This window comes from Palaemon carinicauda, chromosome 37 (assembly GCF_036898095.1).
Source record: "Palaemon carinicauda isolate YSFRI2023 chromosome 37, ASM3689809v2, whole genome shotgun sequence".
In the NCBI taxonomy this organism is placed as follows: Eukaryota; Metazoa; Arthropoda; class Malacostraca; order Decapoda; family Palaemonidae; genus Palaemon; species Palaemon carinicauda.
Genome location: NC_090761.1, coordinates 28,752,404 through 28,762,403, shown reverse-complemented (window position 1 = coordinate 28,762,403; position 10,000 = coordinate 28,752,404). Strand labels below are relative to the sequence as shown.

At 32.2% G+C, this 10,000-nt stretch overlaps 1 protein-coding gene across 1 annotated transcript in view; it reads left to right on the top strand.

Moving 5' to 3' along the window:
- Window positions 1-10,000, top strand: part of LOC137629247 (uncharacterized) — a 122,728-nt gene that overhangs the window by 19,673 nt on the left and 93,055 nt on the right. Inside the window, exon 13 of the mRNA XM_068360510.1 lies at window positions 4,407-4,469. Coding sequence (XP_068216611.1) covers window positions 4,407-4,469 — 63 coding nt within the window. The remainder of the gene's footprint in view (window positions 1-4,406; window positions 4,470-10,000) is intronic.

The window sequence follows — 10,000 nt, the reverse complement described above, 5'->3', positions numbered from 1 at the left end:
GCATGTTTTTCCATTACACTTCTGAACTAAATTGTTTCTCGACCTCTTTTTCCATTACACTTCTGAACTAAATTGTTTCTCGACCTCTTTTTCCATTATACTTCTAAACTAAATTGTTTCTCGACCTCTTTTTCCATTATACTTCTAAACTAAATTGTTTCTCGACCTCTTTTTCCATTACACTTCTAAAATAAATTGTTTCTCGACCTGGTTTCCATTACACTTCTAAACTAAATTGTTTCTCGACCTCTTTTTCCATTACACTTCTAAACTAAATTGTTTCTCGACCTCTTTTTCCATTATACTTCTAAACTAAATTGTTTCTCGACCTCTTTTTCCATTATACTTCTAAAATAAATTGTTTCTCGACCTCTTTTTCCATTATACTTCTAAACTAAATTGTTTCTCGACCTCTTTTTCCATTATACTTCTAAAATAGTTTCTCGACCTCTTTTTCCATTATACTTCTAAACTAAATTGTTTCTCGACCTCTTTTTCCATTATACTTCTAAACTAAATTGTTTCTCGACCTCTTTTTCCATTATACTTCTAAACTAAATTGTTTCTCGACCTCTTTTTCCATTATACTTCTAAAATAAATTGTTTCTCGACCTCTTTTTCCATTATACTTCTAAAATAGTTTCTCGACCTCTTTTTCCATTATACTTCTAAACTAAATTGTTTCTCGACCTCTTTTTCCATTATACTTCTAAACTAAATTGTTTCTCGACCTCTTTTTCCATTATACTTCTAAAATAAATTGTTTCTCGACCTGGTTTCCATTACACTTCTAAACTAAATTGTTTCTCGACCTCTTTTTCCATTATACTTCTAAACTAAATTGTTTCTCGACCTCTTTTTCCATTATACTTCTAAACTAAATTGTTTCTCGACCTCTTTTTCCATTATACTTCTAAACTAAATTGTTTCTCGACCTCTTTTTCCATTATACTTCTAAACTAAATTGTTTCTCGACCTCTTTTTCCATTACACTTCTAAAATAAATTGTTTCTCGACCTGGTTTCCATTACACTTCTAAACTAAATTGTTTCTCGACCTCTTTTTCCATTATACTTCTAAACTAAATTGTTTCTCGACCTCTTTTTCCATTATACTTCTAAACTAAATTGTTTCTCGACCTCTTTTTCCATTATACTTCTAAACTAAATTGTTTCTCGACCTCTTTTTCCATTATACTTCTAAAATAAATTGTTTCTCGACCTCTTTTTCCATTATACTTCTAAACTAAATTGTTTCTCGACCTCTTTTTCCATTACACTTCTAAACTAAATTGTTTCTCGACCTCTTTTTCCATTATACTTCTAAACTAAATTGTTTCTCGACCTCTTTTTCCATTATACTTCTAAACTAAATTGTTTCTCGACCTCTTTTTCCATTATACTTCTAAACTAAATTGTTTCTCGACCTCTTTTTCCATTATACTTCTAAAATAAATTGTTTCTCGACCTGGTTTCCATTACACTTCTAAACTAAATTGTTTCTCGACCTCTTTTTCCATTATACTTCTAAACTAGATTGTTTCTCGACCTCTTTTTCCATTATACTTCTAAACTAAATTGTTTCTCGACCTCTTTTTCCATTATACTTCTAAACTAAATTGTTTCTCGACCTCTTTTTCCATTATACTTCTAAAATAAATTGTTTCTCGACCTCTTTTTCCATTATACTTCTAAAATAGTTTCTCGACCTCTTTTTCCATTATACTTCTAAACTAAATTGTTTCTCGACCTCTTTTTCCATTATACTTCTAAACTAAATTGTTTCTCGACCTCTTTTTCCATTATACTTCTAAAATAAATTGTTTCTCGACCTGGTTTCCATTACACTTCTAAACTAAATTGTTTCTCGACCTCTTTTTCCATTATACTTCTAAACTAAATTGTTTCTCGACCTCTTTTTCCATTATACTTCTAAACTAAATTGTTTCTCGACCTCTTTTTCCATTATACTTCTAAACTAAATTGTTTCTCGACCTCTTTTTCCATTATACTTCTAAACTAAATTGTTTCTCGACCTCTTTTTCCATTACACTTCTAAAATAAATTGTTTCTCGACCTGGTTTCCATTACACTTCTAAACTAAATTGTTTCTCGACCTCTTTTTCCATTACACTTCTAAACTAAATTGTTTCTCGACCTCTTTTTCCATTATACTTCTAAAATAAATTGTTTCTCGACCTGGTTTCCATTACACTTCTAAACTAAATTGTTTCTCGACCTCTTTTTCCATTATACTTCTAAACTAAATTGTTTCTCGACCTCTTTTTCCATTACACTTCTAAACTAAATGGTTTCTCGACCTGGTTTCTATTACACTTCTAAACTAAATTGTTTCTCGACCTCTTTTTCCATTACACTTCTAAACTAAATTGTTTCTCAACCTCTTTTTCCATTATACTTCTAAATTAAATTGTTTCTCGACCTGGTTTCCATTACACTTCTAAACTAAATTGTTTCTCGACCTCTTTTTCCATTATACTTCTAAACTAAATTGTTTCTCGACCTCTTTTTCCATTATACTTCTAAACTAAATTGTTTCTCGACCTCTTTTTCCATTACACTTCGAAACCAAAGTGTTTTTCGACCTCTTTTTCCATTACACTTCTAAACTAAATTGTTTCTCAACCTCTTTTTCCATTACACTTCTAAACCAAATGGTTTCTCGACCTGGTTTCCATTACACTTCTAAACTAAATGGTTTCTCGACCTGGTTTCCATTACACTTCTAAACTAAATGGTTTCTCGACCTGGTTTCCATTACACTTCTAAACTAAATGGTTTCTCGACCTCTTTTTCCATTACACTTCGAAACCAAAGTGTTTTTCGACCTCTTTTTCCATTACACTTCTAAACTAAATTGTTTCTCAACCTCTTTTTCCATTACACTTCTAAACCAAATGGTTTCTCGACCTGGTTTCCATTACACTTCTAAACTAAATGGTTTCTCGACCTGGTTTCCATTACACTTCTAAACTAAATGGTTTCTCGACCTGGTTTCCATTACACTTCTAAACTAAATAGTTTCTCGACCTGGTTTCCATTACACTTCTAAACTAAATTGTTTCTCGACCTCTTTTTCCATTACACTTCTAAACTAAATTGTTTCTCGGCCTCTTTTTCCATTACACTTCTAAAATAAATTGTTTCTCGACCTCTTTTTCCATTACACTTCTAAACTAAATTGTTTTTCGACCTGGTTTCCATTACACTTCTAAACTAAATTGTTTCTCGACCTCTTTTTCCATTACACTTCTAAACCAAATGGTTTCTCGACCTCTTTTTCCATTACACTTCTAAATTAAATTGTTTCTCGACATGGTTTCCATTACACTTCTAAACTAAATTGTTTCTCGACCTCTTTTTCCATTACACTTCTAAACCAAATGGTTTCTCGACCTGGTTTCCATTACACTTCTAAACTAAATGGTTTCTCGACCTGGTTTCCATTACACTTCTAAACTAAATGGTTTCTCGACCTGGTTTCCATTACACTTCTAAACTAAATTGTTTCTCGACCTCTTTTTCCATTACACTTCTAAACCAAATGGTTTCTCGACCTCTTTTTCCATTACACTTCTAAACTAAATTGTTTCTCGACCTCTTTTTCCATTACACTTCTAAAATAAATTGTTTCTCGACCTGGTTTCCATTACACTTCTAAACTAAATTGTTTCTCGACCTCTTTTTCCATTACACTTCTAAACCAAATGGTTTCTCGACCTCTTTTTCCATTACACTTCTAAACTAAATTGTTTCTCGACATGGTTTCCATTACACTTCTAAACTAAATTGTTTCTCGACCTCTTTTTCCATTACACTTCTAAACCAAATGGTTTCTCGACCTGGTTTCCATTACATTTCTAAACTAAATGGTTTCTCGACCTGGTTTCCATTACACTTCTAAACTAAATGGTTTCTCGACCTGGTTTCCATTACACTTCTAAACTAAATTGTTTCTCGACCTCTTTTTCCATTACACTTCTAAACCAAATGGTTTCTCGACCTGGTTTCCATTACACTTCTAAACTAAATGGTTTCTCGACCTGGTTTCCATTACACTTCTAAACTAAATGGTTTCTCGGCCTGGTTTCCATTACACTTCTAAACTAAATTGTTTCTCGACCTCTTTTTCCATTACACTTCTAAACTAAATTGTTTCTCGGCCTCTTTTTCCATTACACTTCTAAACTAAATTGTTTCTCGACCTCTTTTTTCATTTCACTTATAAACCAGAATGTTTCTCGACTTTTTTATTACACTTCTAAACTAAATTGTTTCTCGACCTCTTTTTTCATTTCACTTATAAACCATAATGTTTCTCGACTTTTTTTATTACACTTCTGAACTACAGTATCTTATATCTCGACCATTTTTTCTCCATTTCAGGGAATGTTCGTGCTTCTTGGAAGTGGATATGTCCTCAGTCTAGTGACGTTTGCCCTCGAGAAAGCCTTCCCATAAATGCTCCCGTCTTGATTCTGTTATATCAATTAAATGCTACAAGAATTATATCTTGTGTTTTCTGTAAATAATTTCCTGACAGACTATCTAAACAAATTACAACAATACGCACATTTTATAGCATAGCGTATGATATATTTACAAAATATATACTGATGAAATACTTTTAAGTTGTTTTTGAAACATTGCAAACTTTGAGCGAATAGTAATATATATTGATAAGATCACCTATTTGGCCTATGAAGGCATGTAACAACATAACCCATACAAATGTTTTATAATGCTCTTATTGGGCAGTTATGATTTAAATAAACCTTGGTTTCTTGTGTCATTATGTATATGCAGATATATTGTTTGTAAACATTATAAAAGTGTGATTAAATAATATATCTATATATAGATATATAATATGTGTATATATATAACATACATATATGTATAGTCTATATATATATATATATATATATATATATATATATATATATATATATATATATATATATATAGACTGTACACATATATTGTATGTTATATATACTGTATATATATATATGTATATATATATATATATATATATATATATATATATATATATATGATAAATTTTGCACATTTAGACGTGTTTTTCATATTCAAATAAGCCATATATATTTTTGATACATTAATGTCTGGATTCTCTTAACGACCTCGGGATCAGAGCCCCAGGCGAAATCACACAAAGACAAGAGCTTGGGTCCGGCCGGGAATCGAACCCTGGTCGGCAAGCTTGTATAGACAGTGACTAAGCCACTTGGCCAAGTGGCTTAGTCACTGTCTATACAAGCTTGCCGACCAGGGTTCGATTCCCAGCCGGACCCAAGCTCTTGTCTTAGTGTGATTTCGCCTGGGGCTCTGATCCCGAGGTCGTTAAGAGAATCCAGACATTAATGTATCAAAAATATATATGGCTTATTTGTATATATATATATATATATATATATATATATATATATATATATATATATATATATATATATTAGCTATAATATTATTAAAATATTTTGTCTCTACGAATAATCTTTATAAGAAAGTGTACTCTACATGTGAATCACGTCAATTTTTTTCCATTGAGTTCATGATTTCCAATTTAATTTCTATCCCTCCTTTCCACACATGCAAAACAAGTATTCCAGTTCATTTTGTATGATTTAAACTCTTACTTAACCTTTTGTTCTCCATTTCTAAACTTTTAAGTTAAAGTGTATCACTTTGCCTGATAATCCCAGGAGAACATTACTGCATTCGCAATGAGCACGATAAAGCACTCATCAAAGGCATCGTACATCAGGCAACAAGCGCAACCAACGAGAACTTGGGTTTCTGGTCTTAATGATCATTAGCGCTCGGGATTATTTTTGTCCAATAAGATGATTTTCATCTTTTAGGAGACTGAGTCACTCTTAGGGGACGAAGCTCCTCCTATGACATCAGTTACTAGAGCTTTATAAAAGCTCTTTCTAAGTCGTGGAATCATTTGATCTCTGCTGCTGAACTTGTGAAGGTGAGTTCTCTTGCTTCCAATTTTCTGATATTCCTAAGTGGGATTTACACGGTCGAACTGTTCGTCGAACCTGCTTATCAAACGGTTCGAAGAGGGGGACTCAGCCAAAATGAATAAGGTTTGTGGACAATGAAGCCCCGACTACAATTGTCAGGCAAGAATAGACTTTCTTCGAACCGATTGACGAACGTGTTCGACAACCGAATACCCCGTTCACACGTTAGAACATCACTTCCGACACTTGTCTGTCGAACCACGTTTCAACGAACTGTTCGACCGTGTAAATTCCGCTTTATTCTTAAGAATAGATTCCTTCATTATTCTTTCAGTTAAGGAAGATTTATGGTCGAGGTTTTGAAGTAAAGGATTAATTTCATAGATCTGTTTCAGCTTCAGTTTATTTTAAAATATATTTTTATTTTCTCTTCATGAACCTGGTAACTGATTATGTCTGTCGTTCTGCTGTTTCAAGAGTTCTTAAACAATATACGATACGGTGATTGTCAAGAAAAAACATTGACATCACTAAAAGAAAAAAAATATTGCTAATTATATTATTATTATTATTATTATTATTATTATTATTATTATTATTATTATTACTTGCTAAGTTATAACAGTAGTTGAAAAAGCAGGATGCTATAAGCCCAAGGGCTCCAATAGGGAAAAACAACCCAGTGTGGAAATGAAATAAGGAAATAAATAAACAACAACAGAAGTAATGAACAGATTGTAGGAAATATTCTAGAACGTGCAGCAAGATTATTTAGGAGTAAAACTAAAAATTATTTCTATGTCACATTTCATTACCAGCTCTAAAATAACATTTTGAAAACTTAAATAGTTTTTTTTTATGATATATATGTTATGAAAAGTCAAAGTAAACTTTAATACCGAATAGGAAATATTAACGAGGAAGAAAACATATATTTTTGGGGATAGTAAATTCATTTATATATATATATATATATATATATATATATATATATATATATATATACATATATATATATATATATATATATATATATATATATATATATATATGCATATACAGTATATACACATATACTGTATCTTGTACAAACTGTATGTATATATACTGTATACTGTATGTGTGTGCATATGTATATATATATATATATATATATATATATATATATATATATATATATATATATATAACGAACAGTAATTTAACACACTTTGTATTGGAAACGGCACAAGATATAGGTGGAAAAGTTCATAAACAAGATCAAGGAAAACTATCAGAAAACACCACAGATAATGGTAGAATCCAAGAGATGAGAGAAAATTAGTATAACTATCCAAAACAATAAACACACTAAAAACCCAAGAAATTCGTAACCACAATCAGACAAAAAAAAAATTGAGAAACACCAAAGAAAAGAAGAAGAATCAAATTCTTGAAAAGATGGAACTGGGCGCTAGCAGATGTTTGTTTTAAAGGATGAAAATTTAAATATTATCAACAAAAAAGACAGTGTGATAAAAATTGCAGACGATTTCCATACAATGCTATACAATAGTGATATAAGAGCTAACTTCACCAATAGAAATAATGAAACACCTGAGTCAGTAGGAGAAGTAAAGAAAGCATTAAAAGGCATGAAGAGGCAATGTAGCAGGAGAAGATGGCCTAACAATTTATTTAATAATAGATGTAGGAGATTTTATAGAAGTAAAAATCGCTGAATTTTACACCAAATGTCTAGAAGAATGCTCTATACCTACAGCTTAGAAAAACTATCACTGTACTGATCTACAAAAGGGAGACACAAAAGATCTGAAAAATTACAGCTAAAAAAGTTTACTTTCAGTTATATGTAAAATATTTACGAAGACCATATCAGGCCGAATAAAAATACAGCTAGATTTTAATCAACCAGGAGATCAAGCAGGCTATAGAAGTGGGTATTCAACAACTGACAATACCCATGTAATTAACCCGCTAATACAAAAATGAACTAAGTATGACAAACCACTATGTATGGTATTTATATACTATGAGAAAGCTTTTGATTCTGTCAAAACTTCAGCAGTAATGAAAGCCCTTCAGAGACAAGGAATAGATGCATCTTATGCCAAAACACTTGAAGATATCTATACAGGAAGTACAACAATCCTAAAATTACATAAAGACAGTGAGAAAATTCAGACTGAGAAAGGAGTTAGACAGGGAGATCCCACTCTCGTAAATTATTCTTAGCAAGAAGTTTTTAATAATTCAGATTGTGAAAAATGTAAGAATTAATATTACTTTAACATAAGCAACTATTTGCAGATGACATAGTTTTTGTGTTTAGTGAATCATGGGAGGAATTACAGAAGATGATAGAAGATTTGAATAGAGAAAGCAGAAATGTAGGATTGAAAATGAATAAGGGTAAAACTAAGATAATGTTCAATGAAAATGTAGAGAGACCAGAAATAAGGATTATTGAGGAACCTCTAGAGTCTAGAGATTGTTCAAGAATTTATGCACTTACGACAGACAGTGTTTCCCTAGGACACAAGACCGAAATTAAAGGGATAAGCATGGGATGAGAGCTTTTGGTGTAAAAAATTAGATTAGAAAAAGTAAAATACCACTTTCTCTAAAAAGGAAAGTGTTTAATCAAATGGTTCTACCACTTTTACCTTATGCATCAGGAACTTGGAGCTGAACCGTACCCTATGGCAGTGAGCTTATTTCATAATACGAAGTCATTTGAGCCCCAACCGTTCATCAAATAATTAGATTCTAAAGATCTAGCCAGGCTCTTACGGCATAGTTTACTTAAATTTTACAAGGTAGAACTTTGCAAATTCTTTAGCGTATAAGTAAATAAATTTAATTTCCTTTGATATACAGTATATATAATGCTACATTTGTAGCATTTTCATATACGCAAATAATAGACAATGAAATAAACTGGTGATAATTGGACATAAAGTTAGCCCAAATGGAGTAGAAAAAAAAAATATAGCGTAAAATATACCCACTCACCTAATAAATGAAATAAATACAAGACTATTCTACTAAACATTCTAAGGATTTCAAAAGCTCCTCTATGTCCATGCAGGGAAAGAAACCATGAAACGCAGAACCAATCAAACGGACGTCGGCGAAAGGGCGAAGTTCGTCATGCTGTGGATGGAGGGAATATCCACCAAATATATCGCCTCCTTGTCTGGCTCGAGCATCTCGACCGTATATAGATGGATCCGGCGCTGGAGAGAGGAAGGCACTCTGAGCAGTCGGTGTGACTTGAAGAGGAAAGAGGCAATCCGTCGCTACCAAGGGGCCTATTTGCTAAACGTGCAGCCTAGAAGTGGCCCCGACTGCGGCGGGATTCCCACAAATCTGCAACCAAGATTTCCGTATTTGAATGATGCATTTTGTTTGCACTCGTCACAAGGAACAGCAGTTCCTAATTTTGGTCAAATCAGAGCTGATTCCTGTTACGGAAAATGTTATAAGGATGACCCCAGCATCTATCCTTCGTCACTGTCTCAGGATATTAATATTAAAGTTGATTCCTGTTGCATGGACCTTTCCTCTACAGTGGTTAATTAAGGGAAACACGCTGCTTTTAATACGCCATAATTGACGCAATCTACGCATGGGAATACTTAACCTTATCCAAAAACAGACATGAATTGTTCTCCAGCGATTATCGATATTTGAAATGAATACCAATTGAACAAAACATATTTTCACATTATGTTCACAACAGGGAGTTTTTAGATTTAGTTTACCTTTGTAAGGAGAGTTTGAGCATATACACTATATTATATATAAGATGAATTTGACCCAAAAGCCATGAAATGATAATTTATATTGATTTTTTTTTTGTCTTATAAATAAAAGCTAAACGGAAATCCGCAAGAACAAACTGCAAAGATCTACAAGGTTTCAGCAATCCAATCAACACAAAGTAGCTTTGGTCAGAAAGGGACATTCCTATCTCTCCCA